General features: G+C 43.6%; 1 protein-coding gene across 1 annotated transcript; it reads right to left on the reverse strand.

Annotated features, from left to right (window-relative positions):
- Positions 1 to 3,357: 3,357 nt before the first annotated feature.
- On the reverse strand, positions 3,358 to 22,899 carry LOC309675075 (guanylate cyclase soluble subunit beta-2-like; the record flags this gene model as incomplete). Its single annotated transcript, XM_082487282.1, is given in 18 exon segments — positions 3,358 to 3,509; positions 4,319 to 4,441; positions 4,530 to 4,744; positions 6,279 to 6,433; positions 6,709 to 6,855; positions 9,255 to 9,403; positions 10,167 to 10,487; positions 14,783 to 14,999; positions 16,544 to 16,647; positions 18,321 to 18,426; positions 18,514 to 18,734; positions 19,894 to 19,993; positions 20,414 to 20,574; positions 20,771 to 20,865; positions 21,722 to 21,795; positions 22,565 to 22,714; positions 22,716 to 22,775; positions 22,777 to 22,899. Coding segments are annotated over 18 exon segments (2,673 nt in total).
- Between the last annotated feature and the right edge of the window lie 931 nt (positions 22,900 to 23,830).

Genomic DNA, 23,830 nt, shown 5'->3' on the forward strand with positions numbered 1-23,830 from the left:
CAGATTTAATGGGATTTGGGGTTCCATATGCTCTAGACAGCTTTCAAAAATCTCAACTTTTAAGTCTTCTAAGCCTCAGCTTCCATGAAGCAGCAATGGGAATTCTCTTCTCCCACCCTTTTCGTGTCAATTCAATGTAGACAGGTCACTGACACAAAGACTGTGTATTAGTAAGCGTACGACAATGTTAATTGTAGTGGGATGCCGATTTTGATGTCACACAGATGCATATAACTTTATGCATGGTCAAGAAATTAAACTCACTGGACACTTATTATAGGTATAATGGTCTTAAACTTTTGTATACTCATAGGGAAAATGAACAGAAAATGTGGAAGGGAAAAGAGGGACAGGAATCAAAGTAATCATTGACAAATAGCCATCAGTATATTAATGGAAAGATTTATTTTTTAATGACACTTTTGCAGTCTTTAGCAGTGCCCACAGATTTAAGAACATACAATGATGCACAGGCGCATTATTTTTTAAAAGCAGTTGTGCAGATTTGACCTAGCTCTGCATCCCCAGGAGAACCAGATGGTAGCAGAGGCCACAGAAAAACCACTTAGCACATCAGTTTTACCACAGTACAGCATGAAGTCACTTACCATGGAGCACTTACTGGCAATTAAAACATTCCAATATTAAACATTCATAGATTGTTCAGTGCAGAAAGGGCAGGTACGAGCAAAGCAAGTGTTAAAATTTGGGCAGAGAGATACAAGCAGCAATTAAGCCATGGTCCTTTTCTTTCTTCTTCCCAAAAGGATCCATACAAGTTCAGAGGAGCTCTGGACTTCTACCTAAACCCACTCTGGAATATACACTAAACCCTAGTCACTGATGGCCACGCTTGTTGGATTATGGAGCATTTCCAATTGGAAATCGTTCCTTTTGGAGAGATGGTCAGTGATATTCAGCCACGCAGGCACGGGACTGCAAGAGCAGCTGAGACAGCAAGAGGTTCCCTCCTGCATCAGCACTGGCCACTGAGAGACGTACACCCCCGTGACAGGCTTGTGCTTGCGGCTAAGTGGCTTTAAATGAGCAAATGCCAACAAAGACAGAGTCCACCACTGCCATTTGTTAAATGACATGTTCTCTGTTCCATCAGCATGACTAGTCAAGAGCAGTGAAATGCGTCTCTAGGTTGGAGACAAAGAAGTCTTGCCAGAGTTGATTCTCAACTTGAATCAGTGCCGGCTTAACTGTTACTTCACATTTACATTATTGTAGGCGAGGGAGAAATTGGGTGTTATCTTTCTTTAGGAAAGTCTTTTTAGAGCTGTGGTCACAGTACAGAAGTGCAAAGCCGTGAGCACTGTGCCAGTGGGGAGGAGTTACTAAGGATGATGGTGAAATTTAGATGTTGTGTGTCTGAGGGTAACACACAGTCAAATGTTTAAAATCTTAATACCCAACTTAACAATAATAATCCCTAGATGCATCTTCAACCTCCAGTAGATCTTGCCCTTGCCAAAATAATGAACGGTACCTAGATAGCAAAATCCTTATAAATAAATAAATCCTGCCATTCATAAAACTGCACTCTCCCAGAATAGTGCTGCTCAGTTGTACTGTTGAAAGTATGAATGTTAAAGGGTACGTCTACATCAGCATTTCAGAGTCAGGAGCACCCTCCTGAGTGAATTTCCTGGTCAAAGCCACTTACCGTACTTTGTTTCACATTGTAGAGTGGTCTCAAAGCACATGAATTGATATCTTCTGGACGAAACTAAGTCAGAGGATGTGCTTATAAGGTGCTCCAAAAGCTAACAGGTATTCAGTGAGCGGGACCACACTTGCAAGCCCTCTGAAAGATCTATAGTGTGGACAACAGCACTGATGGTTTCATTCTACACGCCCTCCTCTACTGGTCCGCACTACTCGCTAACAGAGACACAGCTGTAGAGCCCCCAGACAAGGGAGTTACTGCCTCGGAGATTTAAAAAGAAAACCTAACCAGGTGAAATTTCATCTTGCTGTATTATAGAGAGGAGGAGATGTCTTTCAGCAGTCTTACCTCTCTGTCTGGTGTTTAAAGAGACTCACTCCTGCCGCAGACACAGAGGTGGAAATGTGATGCTCCAGACTGCAACAGAGGAGTAACATCATCTTCATCTCCAGTGAGTTCTCACTCAAAGTTCAAATGGGTCTCATGCTTACATCTTTAGGCAATGAATCCATGCCCAAAGGGAATAAACCGGTGTGTGGGGCACATCTCCTGTCAAAGTCACCCAGTACAAGCACATTCCACCTACTCCAAGCTCCGTTTACAGGAGTGAGAGCACAATTTCTGATGCGCCAAATTGTCCGCAACCTTTATATCCATTGTGGTTTTGCTCCTACATCTTAAAGCCCTGACAGTTGAACTTCAATATTTCTCTGACATTTCTAATCAGTTGTAATCTAAGAATACAGCGGCGTGGAAGTAATTCAGCCGAGGAGCCTCTGACACCAGGTAAGTGATGTTGTTTTTTAAGACTGCTATTTTCAATGACGTTAGCATTAATTCCAGCACTGACAGGCTCCCTCCGAAGTCCTGAAACTTTATTTTTGTTTAGTTGGAGTGAGAAAATGAGAAATAAACTTGCAACTCGTTTGAAGGTCTCAAATAGTTCACAGGCCTTGAACAGCCCTTCAGTGTTGTGACGAATTTGATGTTACGTAACTCCACAATGTACGTGTCCTTCTACGATCACCTAAGCACAGCATGGTTCAAAGGTTGCAGATGGGTTTTTACTGCTCTGTGCTACAAAGCGCACAGTATTTTCTCTTCCAGATGGAAAAATACAGGTGGTGTTAGATCTATTCTGCACTTCTACTGCATAATGCCTTTACCTGATAAAAGACCTGCTAGGAGATCAAACTGTCGTCACGGTTAAAATGTAGACCAAACTCTGCTAACCTTACACGGAGAAGTTGTTGGCTGTGCTGAAGTCAAGACAGATGGTCACTTCAGGGAATGTTTCTTTTACGGCAAGTGCTCATTTGAGTAGGAATATTTCTAGCTGGATGAGTCACCTCTTTCTCGGTTTGCCGCATGACACCAAAAAAGTGATTTTTACTTAGGGATATTCAAAGACATGGCAGAGCCTGAAAGATAGGTCTTCAAAGCATCTTGTGGTGGTTTCATTATCCAGTGGGAGCATTATATGACATGTGTAGATCGATTAAATAAAAAATATCCTCCACTGTTTTCTTTTTGCTGAAAACTGTGATGAAATGTCTTTTTTCTTTTTTTTTTTTTTTTTTTTACAAAATCATGTGGTACTCGATATACAAAATCAGTCCCACAACAGCAAAACGCACTAAATTACAATAAAATTGCTCTGTTTAATGTAAAAAGTAAGAAACTTAGAGTAAACTGCAAAAATTAGAACGAACGTTTCTAATCTGTGACTCTTCAGTAGCAGGTTTGACTCTTCCCCGGTTTAGAGGACAAGGACCATCATCTGCATGCTGGTTGCCATGGAGACTCCCATCGCTTTTGGAATCATAAGTTTTGCCTGAAAGGAAACACTCCTTCAGTGTGAGTTTTTAATGACTGTAGGGGTTTCTGTTTGTCAGCGCACCGTATACTAGATTAACTACCACGTCTAAGCAGGTGGGAGGGAAGGGAGGAAAATATTTCCTAGTAATCAGTGACAACATATTTAGTCTGTATAAAATCCACAAAACGTAAATAGAATTACAAGACTTGCCGCATTAGATTAGGCTGTTATGGCATCAAATCCATTATCTCTCTTTCAGTATCGGCTACTTCAAAGGAGAATGAACTTTGGTCGCAGAACATGGGCATGGTAATAAATCCTTCTAACCCCTGCAGGAGACTGGCTTGAGGAGCGACAAGCTGCATAGCCTTTGAGGTTTCTCTTTCTCAGCTTTGAGTTGATAAGGGCTTCCCCGTAACCACAAACAATAGCGGCAGCTTCTCTAGGAGAAGATGTTGTATTGGATTTGCCAGGCAAGGTTTTAGTACAGATGTGTACATGAACAATCGGGGTTTGCCCACGTGAAGAGCTGTCTACCGTTTATCCGGTGTGTTTGCACTCCCAGCACTCTGGGCTTTGACACCTATGTCAGCTTCTTTCTCCCTAGTGCACAATTGACACCTGGGATTGCTCGGCAGGTGAATTTGTTTGGCCCTAAACAGTGTGCAGAATGGTGAGGTTCACCAACAGGGATATGTGGGCATGAATTTCTGGCTTGAGTAGAATAATGATTATTCAGAAGCGAAATATAACAAAGCTGCAAGATTAAGCCTCAGTTACTTCCTAGTTCTGTTGTCGTTGCTAGATGGTAACTAAATAACTACCTCTTAAATCTGCAATTTTCCCTTGATTTCTTCTTTTGAAGCTGTTTTGTGCATCTGTGGGGCCATCACTATACTTCATTGCAATAGCTGGGGTCTGGTCCTTCTCTAGCTGCGTCTGAGTAACTGAAAGAAGAACAGAAAAGGATATTTAATTGGCTTGTATTAATGTTCCTTTGTTCAAGGAGGGAAAGATATGTGGAGTTGACTCTACCTGGCTGATGACAACTTGGTATTGTTTCAGCCCTGCCTCCTTGAAAGGACTGAACAGATTCACGGCCAGAATCTAAGCCTTTCATTGGCCTTCCCATTATCTCATTCTCAGTTGCAGTTTTATTTCTAACGAGGAAGTATGTGTGCATTTTCCCTTTGCCTTTTACTTCTATTTCTCCCCTTTCAGTCATCTCAAAATTCTTGTATTTTAGGCATCTAAAATATCAGAAGCAAAACGACACATGAAAATTCAAGATTAGCAAAAATGACACCGATGTTTTAGAAAAGCTATTGTAATCTAAGTAAGCAAATCACAACAGTCTGGGAAAAACAGTATTGATCCGTGAACAACTGACGGTTTGTTTCAACCGTTTACTCAAGCCTGCTGCGCTTTTATAGCTTTACACATACAGCCTGATCAAAAATCAATGGATCACATAGTCAAATACTTCAGTATGGTGGAGGGTTCTTATTGACCAGTAAACAGAACTTAAGAAATGAGGCCGCCAATGCCAGTTAGGCAGAACTATCTCCAGTCATTTCATCACAGAAGGCAATCAGGTTCGTCAAGCATGATTTACTCCTCATAAATCCACACTGGCTATTCCCAATTGCCACCTTCACGTGTGCAAAAATGGCTTCCAAGAGGACTTAATTTTCACTGGGACTGACACAAAGCTGACCAGCCTATAGTTCCTCAGCCTGTCTTCCTTGCCATTTTTCAGTACAAGAGTAACATCTGGCTTTCTTCACTTGCTACGGTGCTGATCTTCCTGACCTTCCAAAGATCACAGTCAGCAGCACTGTAATGCTCTTTCGTTACCCTTGGAGGCATCCCATCTGCTCCCATGCACTTCTATAGATTGAGATTTCTCAAAAGACCCCTGATCTGATCCTCTTCCAGTACCGGTCCTTCACCTACTCCTTGAACCCTGACTCTAGGTGACCTTGAAGACCTCGTCAGTGAAGACTGAGGTAAGGGAGGCCTTGAGTAACTCAGCCTTTATTCAGGGCACTGTCACTAAATCACCTGCCACAGCAGGCGATCGCACACTTCCATTTAGACTTTTCTGCTAACGTAGCAGAAGCTCCTCTTACTGCCTTTGAACCTTCTTTGCCCATTTCAATTATAGTTGAGCTCTGGCTTTCCTAATATCATTCCTGTGTGCCCAGACAATGGTTTTGTACTCCTCCTTCTTAGCTCGTCTTCACTTCTACTTCTTGCAAACATATTTTATGCACAGATAAAATTCTTGAAAATGTAGTGTTTAATTTGCAGTGACATGAGTCTTAGGAAAGTAGATTACTCATTGCATGAATAGGATAGTGGTTTATGCAGTTAATCCTTAGTAAGCGCAAATAAAACCATTTTGCCACAAATTGTTGTGCTCAATCAGAGAGATTTTAAAGCATTTGTTATGCAGGTTGTCAAATTAGATGTTCTGACTGTCCTTCTAGCATCTACATCACTCTATCAGTATTTCCAAATAAGCTATCACAATTATTTTTTTCCCTGCATTTTGCTCTCTAGGATTGAGACTCTCAAACCTCTGTCCTGACATACAAGTGCCTTTGAAATAATCAGAATAAATAAAACTCTTAGCAAGCAGTGACTTTTCTTTATAAGTAAGCTGCATAAATAAATAAAATGACTGAAGACAGCACCATCTACATCTGAAAGCTGCAGCTGTCAAGGCAGTGTTTTTTAGCACAGCTTTTAACAGGAAAAGTTTCCATCATTTTTACTCACTGATAGGCACTGGAGCTTAGGTGAATTTTACTTGGGACACCGTGACTCTCCATCCGGGAAGCTATATTCACCGTGTCTCCAAACAAGCAATAACGAGGCATCTTTTCTCCAACAACTCCAGCCAAGACAGGACCTGTATGGATCCCAACTCTAATCTTTACAAAGACATAAAACACCCCCAAAAAATGTCACTTATTAATTTAACATCTTTCTTAATGATATCCAGCCACCTAAAAGTTCATCCTAACACGACACTGGACACCAGTAAAATATCAAATATCCCCAGGGAGAGGCTCTTCGTGAAAAATGTACCCATGTGGGCATTGCCCAGTGTCACAGAGGAGTTGGAAGAAGCTCTTTGATGTCATACTGCAATATGTTAACCCAAGAAACAGACAGACACACATGCATCTTTGCGTTAACAACTTACTTGGATAGGATTTCCAGAAACTGGGTTCTGTACTCCTTTAGCTGCTATTATCATCCCCAAGGCAAAGTTAGCAACTCGCTCAGCATGAGTGGGTACAGGCACAGGGACCCCACCTACTACCATATAGGCATCTCCAATTGTCTCCACCTTTAATTGAGAGGAACAAACATATGAGCATGCCATCTCGCTCAGGTTACTGCTTTGCTGTTTGGGCTCTTATTACCTGCACCAACTCCCTCTTTCTTCTAAAAGATGTTCCCAGTCACTAAAAAGCTCTACCACATGTGATTTTCCTTGAGATGGGGATCCTTTCCTTGACTCGACACTAAAAATTTCAGTGCGTTCATTCTGTCCCTGCTTACTTGACCCATTTTCGGTATCAGTGTGAGAGACCCTAAGGAGTAAGGGATGTGTGAAAGTGTCAAACTTCTTGCCTTCCTCTTACCCAGGGCAGACCTATATGCAAAGAGCTATCCCCAGGCACGGATTCCTGAGCCAGGAGGTCATCTGATAGCTGAATGCTATTAATTAGCTCTAATTCGCAAGTGGTGTTACAAGAGTATTTCTTTTTTAAAAGAGATTTCTTTTTTAAAAAGTCACAATAAAACAAAGGATTCTGTTCACTGGTGATTATTATTAAAGGGTTCACATGAAATTAAGAAATCTCCAGTCTCCAGGATGTCAGAGAATGCAAAGTGTGAACTAAGCAGTTTGGGAGCATCCTTCCTTCCAACCTGCTGTTTTCCCACAACATGCTGCAGTCTGAGAGACAAATGCTGAAGGGATTGTCCTCCTTCAGGCATCCAGTCTCCTTGGAGCACGTGACGAGGTGCCTGAGGAATATTTTGGGGTTTTTCCCTCTACCAGAGATTTTGCTGGGAACAGAATAGGCCTGTTTGAAACAGAGAATTCTCAAATATTTAAAATTCACTGTAAAAGACTGTTACACGGTAGGGAAATTTTCTAAACTGCTCTTATGAGACTTTATTGTTACATTTACCATCACTAAATAAGAGATGAGTTTAAATTAGATTAATTGGATTTCTTAAAAATGAACACCAATAGGAGAGCAGGAACATAATTTCATCTTTGGGTTTGTTCATTTACATAATGACTTAAAACTGTTCAGCACATTAGTCTTGAAAAATATGTTCCTGTACATGCCTTCTATCAGATAGCCAACCCCATAGTAATGCCAGTAATTTCCTGTAACAAATTAAAAACAACTGTAAAAAGCTACTAATGCAAATAGATGCCCTAATTATTTTTCAGCCGTGCTAGGAGGTTTAATTTAACAAGATTTATTCATAACCTCAGATGTTTATAAGCTTGGGCCAAGTTTCTTTGATCAATTTCAATATTTCATTTCTTTCTCAATTCCCTGAAATAGTAATCTCATCCTCCTTCTCTGTACCCTGGCGACCTCCTTCAATATCCATACGAGTTATATACAGGCATCAAAAGGAGATTATTATAGTGACAGATAATTTACTCCTGATGTATGATTTAGATAGAATATGATGCTAATTTATCCTAAAATCTGTGGGCCGTATCCTGGGTGCTTCAATTATTGAATACAGTTTCCTTGCCAAGGCAGAAGTGCTTCTGATTTCCCAGTACAATTTATTGCGGGATGAACTGCATGCCTTGCCTGAGCAAGGAATGAATGAGATCTGGATTTCACCCTTTACTATTTCTGCCTTCCTAAATATTTAATGTGCTGGGGACAGACAGAAACTTAGGACTTGCTCGAGCTCGTCAAATCTCGGTAGCTCTGGAGATGTTAATAATACTACTATTATATGTCAACCAGGGCTCTGATCCTTCCAGCACGGTTTGGAGACAACGCATACGTTACAGTCTAGATCTAATCAATGCTCTTTGGGGCCAGCAGGAGATCTATACCACTGCCTAAGATCTCCACGAAGCAAAACAAAGTCTAGGTATTATCTGGGTATCGTTTATAATGTTATTTCCCACCGAAGGAGATGCTTAATGATATAGTGACCTATTTACAACAGGTCGGAATAAAAAAACTAGGAAAATTATTCAAATTGGTCCATAAACTAGGCTATCCTGTCATGCTGGGTAGGCATTTGAGAAGAGGAGAGAGGTGTATGAAAGAACAGCCGTTCTGGTGTTAGCGTTGCGGAAAGAGACTCTAGCCCATTATAGACGTTACATTCCCAACCGAAGATTTTAAACGTATTTAATCACACCTCGGCCTGTTTTTTAATTTCTCTGTGTGGCCACTAGAAATGGTGAGCAGAGAGAGAGCATGCACTGCAGGGACTCCATCCAGATCATCTGGCCTGTTTGAAACAAGTGTCAGTAAGTTTTCGGTAGCTTGGACTTTCACGTGATGCTCAGTACTACTACTAGCATGGTTTTTATCAAAAAAATATTTTATGGGATTTACCAAAAAATCATGCTGGGGGGGGGGGGGAGGATTTAAGTGCATTTAAAAACAAACAAACAAACAAAAAAACCCAACATCAAAATCTTTTTCCAGACTGTTTCTACAGCCTTTATCGATCCGTACATACCTTGTACACATCATGCACCGTGGTCAGTCTGTCAAATCTCAGGTACATTGAATTTAACATGAGAACTATCTGAATAGGTTCACACTGGGCACAAATGTTGGTAAAGGTCACAACATCGCTGAACAATATAGTGCACTCCTTGAACTCTCCTGTGAGCAGAAAGACCAGTGGTAAGTACTTGTAAGGGCTGGGCAATCACGACATCTCTTTGAGACCTGTTTGCAAAGATTACTTCCTCGTCGTTCTTTTAGGACATGTGACCTATCAGTTGTAATACTCATATACAGGTGCTGATACGAAAGAGAGATGTCGGTATAAGACTATATCAAATATAAGAATCATCGCACATCTCAAACACTCCAGACATCTGAATGCATCTCTGTCCATCCATACTCAGGATATACTTAGCTTTTGACCCCTAACTTCATATATGTGCTTACTAAAGGGAATTTAAGCATATTCTTACTTGCTGTCCTTAATAACAATGGGAATCGTGATGATTCTAGGTTTATAGATAGCATAGAGGAACTAAGAGAATCTTCTATGAAAGACCAATCTCTTTATTCCTTTCATTTTTGAGTCCCCATTTCCCTGTACGCCCACGTTAAAAACAAAATCTCATTTTACTGTTGAAACACTGACTTTTGTTCCCTGAATGGGCAGCTGCCACCACATTTCACCTCCTAAGGAACAATTTTGGCAAATAGCTTCCAAAGCTTTGTTTGAAATAATAGTCTAAGCTTTATTATCAGTGAGACGAAGGATCTGGGGTCCTCCTCCTACCCATGAACCTCACCAAGCAGAGAATGTACTCCATGAGAGTGGCAATAGGGCTGTGCCAGCACGCCAGTCTCTCGATCACCATCATCTGGTGCAGGAATCATGCATCACAAATGCATCCTATTCATTCACCTGCCTCAACTCGCTTCCCCTCTTTCAGCTGGTTGGCCACGTGCTCAGGAAGCATGGCGTAGAGCAGAGCTTCGGTCTTTTTCTTCTCTTCCTCTAGGTGCTTTGACAGTATCCGCAGCTCTTCCTTCTTCCTCTCCAGCTGGTTAGAGAGCTCCATCTCTGCCAGTCGCTGCTGATTGAGAAGAATCAAATCCCTGGTCACGTCGTGAGGTGCAATGTCTGCAATATGCATCTGTCGCTCCTCCAGTTCATGCAAAGTGCGAAGCAAAGGTGAGCAGAGATAGAGCATGCACTGCAGGGACTCCATCCAGATCATCTGGCCTGTTTGAAACAAGTGTCGGTAAGTTTTCGGTAGCTTGAACTTTCACGTGATGCTCAGTACTACTGATATTAATTTTAGGGGATGCGTTCTAAGGACAGTGGCTTTTGGTAGGGTCCGGATCATCACAGGAATTACTCCACTTAGAGGTGGACTTGTTTGGAGGAGGTATACTAGGCAAATAAAAAAATTTCAGGAACCAGAAAGCAGTCACTCACTCATTGCAACTGCTCGGCAGAGTCCAACCATTCTTCAGGGCCCTCCTCTTCACGAGGAACCCCTCTCCCTCTCCCTCTCCCTCTCCCTCTCCCTCTCCCTCTCCCTCTCCCTCTCCCTCTCCCTCTCCCTCTCCCTCTCCCTCTCCCTCTCCCTCTCCCTCTCCCTCTCCCTCTCCCTCTCCCTCTCCCTCTCCCTCTCCCTCTCCCTCTCCCTCTCTTCTTGAGCTGTTCCTGAAGCCAGTGAGTCAGCAACATGCACGGGGGAACCGAGACTCACAAAGATGAGATGAAACATTTAAAGTTTAATTTCACAGTGGGTAAAATGTAGCCCCAATAAAGTTCCTGCCTGGAACCTGGAGTTTTCAGTCACTATGATCATCTAATTAAGCAGGTACAAAAATGCTTGAAAGGTAGAAGGGATTTTTGGTAGGGGATTGAGTTTTTGTTTTCTTTGTTAAGATTTGATTATGGCTTTGATTTTTTTTTTTGTATTTTGCTGCTGTTTTTGTTATTATTATTAATTTGCTTCATAAGTATCCTTGGTTTCTGAACAGCAGTCTAGGAATTCCTATTTCTTTCTTTCTCTCTCACCCCATCCCTAGGGCAACTGGATGAACAGCTTGAAAACTAACAGGATTGGAATATCAGAGATCCCATGTGAATTAACCCTGACAGCATAAGAGGAACTAAGACTGTACCTGTGACTAGTTAAAGTTCCTTGTTTTGGTAACGTCACTTTTTTCAAGGTCTCCCTAAACTCTTATTTTTTTCTGAATCTCAGGAATACCGGATTTGACACTCGTTATGTAAAGGTGAAAGGAGAGAAGGGAAAATTAGGTCATATACAGTTCAGAGAAGCAAAATTGAGGTCACAGAACACTTAAACCAAATGTCATTATAGTTAATTACAGGAAGCAGAGAATCATTCCATACTCATTCCTCTTAGTAAAAATAAAGCAGATAAAATATGTTTTTTGCTTAAGTAATTTTAACTGGTAAACTCTTACGCAACATTGGCGGGGAGGGTGAAGACAGAAATCAGAAGCTGAAAATGCGACTACAAAAAAATAAAAGCACAGCTAACTAATCTATTTTTATCCACATTTGAAACCCAGCCAGTAGCAAATAACTCCCCTCAAAGGCATAAATTAAGAATGAATCACGTATTCGCATTTTAGGAATCAAAACGAATGGAGGCGTAGAGGAAGCCATTTCTTTCCTCCAGCTGTACCCACGTTATCAGGACTTTGCCGCTGAGCGCTCCCCTCGTCCCCTGCCCCTTCCCTCGCCCGGCAGACGGGCGGCGGGCACCGGCAGGAGCGATGCTGGCGGTGCATTACTGCGGGAACGCTCACCCCCTGTTTCTTCATCGTCTGTACCTGCCGAAGATGCCATCCAAGACCTGTGCTGGGTGGCTGGGTGTAGAATGGTGTGCCACATACAAAGCAGTAATTTCTTTGGCAAAGAGAATTCTTAGCAGGGCAAAGCGATTCTGTGTCGGGTGCACAGGCTGATGTGTAGAGCTATGGGGAGGTGAGACCTGGACAGTTACTTTTGCACAGCTCAGCGCATCTCCATGCTGAGCCCGGTGGCTCCACGAGCAGAAGCTGGCTCTGAGATCTGGCATTGTGTCCCTTCCACAGGTCCTCAGTGAAGCAGAAGGCCGTAGGTGAGGGCTGGGGAGATTCACAGGGCAACTGGCATCAAATCCCAACCAAAACCAAGAATGACAATACAACCATGTTGCAGGAATCGCCCCAGAGTAATGCCTTGCATTACAGATTTGATTTTAACCTCTGCACAGAAAAACATACGCATTATGGGGGAAACTCCCGTACCCTTTCTGGGAAGTGGACATGACTGAGCACCTCTCTGAGGTGCCTGTGCACAAATGTGCACAGCATGGGGAGAAAACAAGAGGAACTAGAGGTCTGTGGGCAGGTTCAGGGCTACCATGTCATTTGGATCATGGAGGCTTGGTGGGGTAGTTCACACATCTGGAGCACTGCGAAGGATGAACGCAGACTCTTTGGAAAGGACAGGCAGGCAAGGAGGGGGAGCTGCCTTCTGTGTGAGAGAGCAAGGGAAATGCAAGGAGCTCCGCCTAGGGCTGGACAATGAGCCATCTGAGAGCTTCTAGGTAAGGATTAGAGGGCAGACCAGTGCGGGTGACATCGTGATGGGTGTCTGCTACAGATGCCCTGCTCAGGAAGAAAAAGTAGATGGCACTTTATTAAAACAAGTGGAGGAAGTCTGATGGTAGAGTTTAGCTACTTTGATATCTGCTAGACAGACAACACAAGCAACTCAGGAGGTTTCTGGAGTGCACCAAGGCACTGAGAGGTGAGCTTCCTGACACAGGTGACTGATGAGCTGATGAGGGGAGGTGTCCTGCTAGACCTGATACTTACAAACAGTGAAGAACTATGAATGTGAAAACTGGGTGCAACCTTGGCTGCAATGACCATGTGATGGTGGAGTGCAGAAACCTCAGAGGAGTGAACAAGGTGAAAAAGCAAGATTGCAGCCCTGGACTTTGGGAGACTGGACTTTGTCCTATTCAGGGATCTGTTTGGAAGAATCCCACGGGATACAGTCTTGGAAAGAAGAGTCCATAAGAGCTGGTTGTTTTACAAGGATGTCCTCTTCCAAGTTCAGGAATGGTCTACCCTGATGTGCAGTAAGTCAAGCAAACATGGCAGGGGCATGCATGGATGAACTAGGAGCTCCTGACTAAACTCAATCATAAAAAAGAAAGAAGTACAAGAGTTGAAAGGTGGGTGAAGTCACCCCAGAGGAAAATACAGGGTTGAAAAAGCCAAAACCCACTTGGAGTTGTATCTGTTGAGGAACGAGAAGGGCTTCTACAGGTATATGAGCAGCAAAAGGAAGACTAGTGAAAATGTGAGTCTGCTGCTGCATGGGAGAAGGGATCTGCTGAGAAAGGATATGGAAAAGTCCAAGGCACTCAGCACCTTCTTTGCTTCAGTCTTTGCCAGTAAGGAGCACCCTTCAGTAATCTCAGGGCCGTGAGACCAGAGGGAAAGTCTGGAGTGATGAAGACCTGCCATCAGCACAGGAGGTTCAGGTTAGTAAACATTTACACAAATTGGATATACAGGAGTCCACGAGACTTGATGTGATGCATCCAGGAGTGCTGAGGGACCTGGCCAGTGTCATTGCGAGGCCACTTTCCATTCGTTTCGAAAGTCATGGTGACAGGGGGAGGTTCCTGAGGACTGGAAGAAAGTAAATGTCACTATTTTCAAGAGGTAAAGGATGGAGGACCTGGGAAGGCTTGGAACATCTGTCATATAAGGAGAAGGTAAGAGAGCTGGGGTTGTTCGGCCTAGAGAAGACAAGCCTCAGGGGGAGCTTATCAATATGTATAAATACCTGACAGGAGGGAGTAAAAAATACTTTTCTCAGTGGTATCCAATGAAAGAACAAGAGACAATGGGCACTAATCAAAATGCAGGAATTCCATTTAAACCCAAGAAAAAACTTTTTACTGTAAAGGTGGTTTAACACTGGAATGAGTCGCCCAAGGAGGTTGGGGAGTCTCCATCCTTGAACATATTCAAAACCCAACTAGACATGGTCCTGAGTAACCTGCTCCAGTTGAACCTGCTTTGAGTGGGGGTCTGCAGAGGTACCTTCCAAACTCAACTGGAGTTGAGTCAATTCTGCAACTCTGTGAATAACTGAGACTAGAGGGGGTTCAGAAAACAATCTAATCCTCCCTTGGCTCTGCCCCTGTGAGTCAGCAAACCTGCAAAGATGTGGGTTTTGCAGCATTAGAAAAACACTGTCTTTCTAAGCCTTTCAAACGGGAGCGCAGTTGTTATTCCTGACTGAAAGCTTTCAAAATCTGGTGAGGTAAGAGCATAATTTGTCTACAAGCATCTTAAAGTACTGTTTCTTGTAACAGAACCATCTAATCCTGGTCTTGCTGCACAAAGGCAAGCCCATTTATAGGACTTATGTGAAGCCAGGAGTCCACAGAAAGGCATTAGTTCAATTCCAGCATAATTCCTGATTTAATATAAACACTTATGCTATTGAAAACAGGGAAGTACCTCTGAGCTCTAGCATTGGCCGTTGTTTCCATGACTCTGGCATCATCTCTCTTCTAGTCTGGAAAACAAATTGGCTGTTGATAAATTTCTGAATGCTAGAGATGGTGAAGGGTACTTCTGGGTGAACGATACTGAAGTAGCGATCCAAGCAGATGCCCATGGTCTGAAGGCCAGGTACTATCTTTTGAATGCTCACCCCAGCTTGCTTCACTCTGAGCTTAAAAAGAAAATATGGACAATGTGTTATAATTCATATCCTGTTTGGGTTCAGGCCAAGCTACAGCTGCTCACTTTTTATACATGTACACACACTTAGCCTTGCTACGCTACACGGCTTATTTCTGAGCAAAGTCTCTGTCTTATTAGTGTATTACCGCAAAGCTCTGAGCGAGTGTCCTTCGTAGCGAGACAAAGCCCCCAGAAAGGAACATTATCCAAGTGGTCTTCCCTATCAATGGTTAGAAACAAAACAAAACTATCTGCTATTATCCTTGCTTGCATTTGTGTAGGCCTGACAAAGGCCTACCTAGCCTTACAGGCAGCTGCAAGAGAAAATGAGAGATACCAGAGCACGTCCTGCATTCCAAAAAGAAAGTAACCGTCATGGCAAATATTAATTTTCTAACCGACACCGTGGGTTACCTTCTCTTAACCATTGCTGTGGAAATGTTTAGTCACATTCTTTTAGCCAATACATGAGCTCTTAACTCCTGCAGAAATGTCCACCCTGCCTTCACTGCTTGTCATCAGAGTTAGTGCAGCTCTGACCTAGCTGCCAATAACGGGTGCAGGACTTGCCCTTTTTCCACACTAGTAATTTTATCACATTATGCAGGCTGGATGTAGAGAATGGTTTAAAATTCTGAACTTTGGCTAGTGTGGACAGTGGCATCAAGCAGACTATGTGCTCTGGAATCTTTATCAGCATGATGCCAAAACGCGTTCCCTGCGTGGCTGTATTCAGCTTTCTTCTGCTTTCCTATTCTCAGCCTCTCCTTTCTTTGCTCCTGTCTTAAGCTAATATTCTCTGCACGTAATTGGGAGCAAGAGGAACTGTAGCTCGGTGAGAACCCAGGCTAGCTGGAAACCAGCCACAGGGCAGTCCCTGCCAAGGGAAAGCCAATGCCATTGCTGCAGGGTATGTGCGCACAGGAGAGGAGACTCAGTCCTCCTCCCGGAAGGTAAAGAGCTGTTTGGGTCCAGTTCCTACTAGATGGGGTTGTATGCTGCCTGATTTAGTAGGTAGCTGGGTTTTCCCAGCAGAAGCCTGTCGGAATAGACTCGGGAAGCACATCGAGCCTCAGTCGCCAGCAAAGCCTTACAAAAGCCTTTGGATAGATAACTAACTAACTGGGAGGAGAGGGTGACTAGCTCTAAGTACAAAGCCAGTTTAAAGGATGGGTCGTGTCTCTGGCACATCTGAGGACAGGAAGGTGGCCAGAAACCTCAGAAAATTCTGTTCAGTATTTGGTAATGGACAGGCTGCTGCAATACACCTTGTTGGCATGTCTGCAGCTGTTTCAGACGTGGTAATCTCACTAAATTCAGAGGGGATTCCTATCTGAAATGACCCAGATCCAGTTGTTATGAGTGACTTTTATTGCATGGCTCCGTACAGAGCACTTCTGCAAATCCTACGAGTGAGCGTGCCCTGTATACACAGCACACAGCGCTCACTACAGTGAACTGCAGGACAAAAACAGAAGAAAATCACTATATGGTTTACGCAAACTAAGGGCCCTTACCACACGCTTGTCCTACCTCTTTGTCAAAAACCATATGAAAAGGAAGTCCATTGCAAAATGTTTTTGTGTCAATCCAGAGGCTCTTGGGATAAACAGGATCAAATCCTCTCAGGAGCTTACCTGTGGCAAGATATATATGTAGCTTTTAATCAGGTTGCACCTCATAAAAGCAGTCAGCATTACTTTTTAGCACTCAGTGAAACAGGACCCTATATCATAATGAGTGAAGACAAAGTAAACAGTGTGTGGGTCCAGAAACTTGCATGCATCTTGCTAAATGCTCTGCAGTTTAATACACAGCTGATCTGAGTTGGCTGAAAGTTTAGAACTTAACCACACAAGAAGCGCAGAGCATGAGATGCATGAAATTATGTGGAAACAATAAGAACAGATGAACAACTGTCGATGTTGCTGCTCTATGAATTTGCAGATGTCACAGCAACATAACACAGCTATATCCCACACAAATGTACACAGAAGTGGATTTAATATACTTACACAGAAGTGGATTTAATATACTTTGCCAGCTACTAAGGAACGCTTATGGAGAAAAAAACCCAGCATGGTCTGGGTTTCAGTCTCCTATACAAAGAACTCTAGTCCGTAGCACAAAGACCGAATTACTGTTTCATTTCTCTTTTACTCACCCTGAGGGTTTTTTTTTAAATGGTCACAAATCTACAGAGCGGGTTTCGCTTGCTAGTGAACGGATATTTTTGTAAAATTAATAAAATGGGTAAAAATAGTCAAAAGTGCTCATCTGACTGAAGCACCCAAAGCCTTTGATCTTCACAGTATAAACTTGGATTGGTTTCTCCAGTAACCCACAATAATCAAAAGTATCATTATTTCAAGGGATCTCTTTCCACCAGAAGGTGGCTATGACAGTTACTCTACTAAACTCTGCTTGATGACAAACGCTCAAGTCGCTTTGGAGACTGGTGAAAAAGATTACAAATTTAGGACCCAACTTTTAGACGTCTTACTGCTTCAGGGGAAGTCAATGTGGGTTTTTCATTTTTCCAAGTCTGGCTCTTGATAACATTTGCATTTATTGTTAAAGGATTATTTTTTAAGTAATAATGCTACTCCAAACTTTATTTTGAATATATATTAATTTCTTACTCAAGATATCTGCTCTTGTAATGCATGTAGCATTGCACCAGATGATATCAGGTTCAATTTTTCATTTCTCCCAGAATCCAGACAGCTTGGCGATACTGAGCTGCATTCCCATTCCTCTTGGGGAACCAAAAGATCCTCGCTGAAAAAATCCTTCAGTTTTATAAACTTATATAAACATAATATATAAAGTTATAAACAGAGATTGCTAGATTAGCAGTAGATTTTTGGTAGCGAAGGGTGTAATATGGCTTTCAGAATTTACTACAGTTGATAACTTTGGAAAGGAGTAGCAGCTATCAAGTTAAAAACCAGTCTTTTAAATTCATCATCTTAGACCAAGTGACATGAGAAGGAAATATCAAATGTACCACTATGACATTTTATAGAAGAATACTTTTCAGAAAAAAACCCACTGTTTGAGACAAAAGTGACAAGTCATATTCCATTTAAATATCTGTCATCACTAAGCATGCTTATTATCTGCAATTTTTCTTTGATTACCGATGTCTAACCAAAAGAAACTTAACCAGAAACATTTTGAAAAGACGCGGAGGAAATATGAATGGTAACTTCAAAATGGATAGGTGGGTGGAAATAGGGAGGCTTACTGACTTTCTTTCTGAAGAGGCTCAGAGATGATGACAAGCTCCCTCTGAATGATCTCTCACCTTTTCCTAATGTGATTATTCCTCTTATTGTTTTCCAGTGACTTTTCTTGACAGGACAAACAGAGCTTCCTCTGTCTCTAATTGTATTCTTGGCTTTTTCAAGGTCCTGTTGAAATAAATCCCGAGGGAAATTCAAGGGTGTTTTTATTTTAATCCTATTTTAACAATATAGTGATAATGAATATTAAAATACCTCTTTATTCAGTTGTTTCTCAATTTCTTTTTCAGAGTCAGCAAGATATTGAGATGAGGAAGAAAATTCATTTCTTTCCTTGTACGAAAATACAGGGTTTTGAGTGACAAGAAAAACAATATGTTCTTTTTTCCCAGTTCTTTCTTCTTCTTCCGTTTGATTGACTATTTCCATTGAAATCTCAATGTTAAAAAAATCCAGGGCTGCTGCACCGATGATTCCTGAAAGGGAAACAAAAGACAAGGTATTGCCAAGAACAAACCCTTTCCATTTTCCCTTTTAGAGGGCCCACAGTGGAATTTCACTCTTTCAGAAATCACTTTTCCCAAGGACTCTGGAAGACGAAAGCAACCTGTGTCGTTCCTACTACCGTTGCCGTGATCAGTGCATAGGAGATAAGGTTTAAAGTTACTGTTTCTTTTGTCTTGTCTGATGACAAAGGCCTATTTTCACTAGAAGAAGCTCAGCAGGATATCTGAAGAATGTGTCCAAAGAGTCACACATAGAAATAATATGAATTCCCATTAACTCCAGAAACGCACAGGGTCTAAAGAGATTCTGCTGTAACAATCTATTTCGGTCGTTGCAGAGTATTTTCTTTTTAATGGAAGGAAATATCTTTCATGAAGATGCACAATCAGTCCTCTCTGTTTAGCTATTAGGCGAGATACTGGACAATGACATGAAAAGCTCTGTCTGAAATTCCAAATAGTTCTGTGCTTTGATAGGAATACGAAATGAGTTTTGACAAAGGGAGAACTTCTGATAACTGATAAACTTCTAAATTCAGCAGCATCTATGAAAGAAAGGAATATGATAATCTCTTACAGACTTACAGCTGTTTAACCCTCGCACAAGTACAACTGTGGAGTTTCCTATAAATGCCGGGAAAAGATTCAGTTTTCAACGGGGTTCAATAGTGCCTTTACAGATTGCATGTACTGCACGAGTATTTATTACAGGATGGATGGATGTCTTCAAATCAACTGTAATTTGTACCTCACTGTAATTTAAGGAGCACAAGTCACTGAGAACTTATCAACAGACACAATACACACCATGAACTTCAATTTTCCTTCCAGGAAGGGAATTCTGTAAGAGTTCTATAGGAATTCTATAGCAGGAATGGACACTTATGGCCTGGGTTGTCATATCATAAATCTTGTTGAAGCTACTGGGAGCTAGGAGTGATCAGGCAGTAGGGAAATACCAAGGTCAGACATCTGGTGACTAAACTCTACCAGGCTTCAATTCCATGGCCAGTGCTCCTCCGAAAAAAAAGATTCCAAAACTGGAGCAAAGTATATCTGCAAACACGTGATTACTCTGTGTATATACTGCGTTACCAGCTGATCTGTAACGTGCATTCTATCTGATTACCTGGCACAATATGGCACAGACCTCTTCTATCTGAATAGTAATGTAAATGCATTGACCCGTCTTCATTCTTTTCTACTCTAAAAGATGGAGCATTCATCTCCTGAGGAAAAACAAACAAAAACAAAACTTCAATATCTTTTGCTGGTGAGTTCCACTTGTACAAAAGCATCCCGTGTCTTAATAAAATAAGCAGTAATCTGAATAAGCTGAAATATAGAAAATTAAATATGCTTATCTGTGAAGGAAAATATACTATGCATATTTATATGTACAGTATATATATGCAAATATACTATTCAGCCAATGGACTGAATAATATCTAATGTTGAGGAATATTTAGAAAAAAACAATTATAAAAAATTGTCCTAACATTTTGTAGTAATACATTTCAGAACGTAGGAGAGCCTGTTATTGCATCTTTTTTCCATTATTTGTTCACACCTATGAGATGCTGCTCCTGCAGTTGCAAACTCCAGCAGAGTCCACCCGTACCTGCTCAGTAACGGCTGCTTGAACTTGCCTGGTAAGAAAGGGACAGGTAGCTGTGCAACGCATCCAGGTTCTCTATGAACTCGTAGAGATCTCCACCCAGTGTCCGCAGCATGTGGTCATAGCCTGAGCGTTTACAGAATTCAAAGAAATACTCTCCAAACTCCCTCAGAACCATGTCAGCAGGAACACCTGGCAAAAAAAAAAGGTACCTTCATGGATATGAAAGGCTTGGAAGTTCTTGAAATGCTGTCAGGTGGATTAAGAGTGAGTACAGAAAATCTGCAACACAGGGAGGGCACTCCAAAGAGCACGGGAGACTAAAACCTGGGCTGCGGTCTCAGGCTTCACCTAGGATAGTTCGTTTTTGAGGGACGGTGACACATACCTAATATTTTGCAGGCTTTGTCGATGAGCTGCATTGTGATCTCATCTTTGTAAACCTCAAAAGTCAAGAAAGAATCCTGGACTCCGGCCTGCAGTCTGCAACAGAGAAGACAATATTCTTGTCTCAGCAGTGCTGTACGTATAACGTGCTTGGGTGACCCAACTGGCATTCATTAAGCCCCGTTTGCTGTTAACCCACTCCTTAACCTCCTTCAAGCGTTACATTGGAACATACTACTTCCCCTAATGGTTTAAGAGTATTGTTTTAACATGGCTGAATGGTGGTGTCCACCTCTCCATTTCTGCTACTTCACATTATGGTGTTAGGGTAAACTCTTTCAAGGATTAGGGCATCATACTATGGGGCAGCTAGAGCGAGCCGAATCATAGTTTGTCTTTTGGTTTACTGGCTTGTTCAACGTGGCCACAATATCAAGCGCTTGGGTCTCCACAGACTTGACCGAAAACTTGTTCATTTTTTATACTGGCTTCAATTACAGGTATGTCTCTAAGTATCATTTATGTATCTTTGTATCTTGGAAAACACCATGTAGCTCACAAAGTAAAAACAAAACCAGAGAAGATGATTATCTTTGGCTGCTTTTCTGAACGTCCTGGAATTAAATGGACTTCATACCAAGGATGACATCTTTTCAGTGTAATTACTTTTTGATATTGTGACAGTGAGCCAGCGAGTCTATTGCACAATTGTCTATACGACTAAATGTCATCCTTAATTATCTGATAAAACAAATCAGTTGGGGCAAATTAGCATCAGAGTACGAAGTGTCACGAGGTAAGAAACTCCTGCTTTTGCCCTGCTATTTACAGCTAAGAATTACTTGAGATACACTTGAGATACTGCTGTTTACCAGTGAGAAATTATAATCCTCTGCTGCTAAATTCCTGAGCATTTTCTTTTAATATACTGCATTTATTGGAAACACATTACCTTAATTTTTCCCATGTTTCTTCACCATACTTTTCAACCACCAGAGACTTCAGGCATGTATTTATAAATCCATACTGCAAAAGCAAATACATGAACATGGAAAATACATACTGATTTTTTAAAATGCAGCCCGAATGCCACCTTTTTGTATGTAAGATTCCACAGCTAATTTTACGCTGCAAAAGAGGAAGTAATAGTGTTTGACAGCCATTATGTCTTTCAGTAAACAGCACAGCCTTTCTCTCAGCGTTTCACAAGCGTTCAGAGAAACAGAGCCCACATATTCGATCCTGTTTTGCAGATAAGGAGGCAGAGACACAGGTCAGGGCTCTGCTGGGCCGTGTGTGCAGCCCGGAGCACGAACCCTGCGGCGGTTGGAACAGCATCTGCGCACAGCTGCAGCATCAGGAGGGAAGTTTGGCTTTGCCCTGCTGCTGTTTGCATTAGTACCGACACACCGGGCACTGCAGGTGGGGGAAAAATTGTTGAAAGGATAACCGTAAGTAGCACCGGAGCTAAAGGATAACCCAAAGTAGCAACAGCCTAAGGATGGCGTGGCACCACAGCAGCGCGGGTTAGCATCGGCACGGCGGGCAGGAGGCTGCTCTCTCGGGCCGGCAGCGGTCTGTCCTCCCCCGACAGCAGCCGTCTGTCCGCCCCCGACAGCAGCCGTCCGCCGCCTCCGACAGGACCCGTCTGTCCCGACTCGCCCCGGCTCCCCTCCCGCAGGCACCGCCCGGGGCTGGCGGAGGGTCCGAACCTCCTGCCTTCCCCTGCGGCTCCCCGCAGCCCGGCCTCGGGCAGCCCCCCCCGAGCCGCTCCCCCCCCGCTCCCCGCCTCCGCCGCCCGCTCACCATCCTGCCGCCGCCGCCGCCCGCGGGCTCCGGCCGCCGCCGCCGCCTCCCGTCGCGCCCGCCCCGCTGCCTGCCCGGGGGGCGGCGGCACGGCCAGGCCCGGCCCCGCTGTGCTCGCCCGCGGCTGCCAGCGCGGCGACAGCCGGTGGCCGCCGGCAGAGACGCGGTGCCGCAGCGGAGGGAGCTGCCCGGAAAGGCGCCAACTCGCGGCATCCATCGCCCGCCGGGCCTGGCCGGTTTGGGGCGGAAAACGCGCGGTTTGTGTAGTTGCCGGCGTTGCAGGAATGCGGAGTGATGCCGAAGAGCATCTCTGTGAAATGGCATCACCGCCACGTTTGCAGGTGACGGCGGAGTCCCGGTCCCCGTCCCCTGCTGCGGGAGCCCACGGCGCGGCCAGGTGGGACACAGCGTGGTGGCACCCAGCTGGACACGGCAGGGTGCAGGCAGGCGCACCGGGTCCCGGCCTCGCGAGGGCCCGCTGGGGCAAGTAGCCGGGAGGGTGACAAGAGGGGAAGGTGTCTCTTGCCAAGGGTTCCTTAAAACCGCTCTTAGCGGAGCAGGGACAGTAATGACGGAGTCAATAGCCACGCTTGCCCAAGGACATGAGGTTTGTAGGGAGCAGCAGTATCTTCCCTTCGGCTGGGGGATGCTGCTGAGCCCCGCGCTGCTGCCGTAGGCCTGACAAGCGGCAGGAGACGAAGCTGCTTGCCCACGACTGCCCGTTGTCCAGGCTGCGTCTGCGGCCACCCAGCCCGTCTGAGAGGAAAGGACGGCAGTAGGGCTGTTAGCAGGAATACAGTGATTGGGTTTAGATGCAATGAATTCATGGGGTTTAGTGCCCAGCAGATTTCTCTCATTTCCTAGGTTTATTTTTGGAAGAATTACTTGTAGGTCACTTTTGAGAGTCGATGCTGAGAGGACATGATGGAGAACTGTGTGGGGAAAAACACTCTTCACTGGATGAAGATGAGTTTCTGTCCTCTGTCAGCCAAACACGTCCAGGCAGCTCTGTGGGTGGTGAGTGCCCCGTCGCACCCTCCTCGTTGCTGCTTTTTGGTGCAGGGGTTGCAGGACACTATCGGGGACCGCATACTGAGCCAGCGCTCTGTGCCGGTCCGGCAGGGAGGGTTTTGCTCGTGCTGTGATGGTTCCAAGACGTTGTGCTTGTTGCTCTATCTCTGATTGCTCAGCTCTCTTCACAGGTGCCGTACACGTCCAGCAGGCACACCAAAACCTGGTGGTAGCCCCACGCTGG

The sequence above is a fragment of the Vanellus vanellus genome (assembly GCF_965231255.1).
Source record: "Vanellus vanellus genome assembly, chromosome: 8".
Taxonomy (NCBI): Eukaryota; Metazoa; Chordata; class Aves; order Charadriiformes; family Charadriidae; genus Vanellus; species Vanellus vanellus.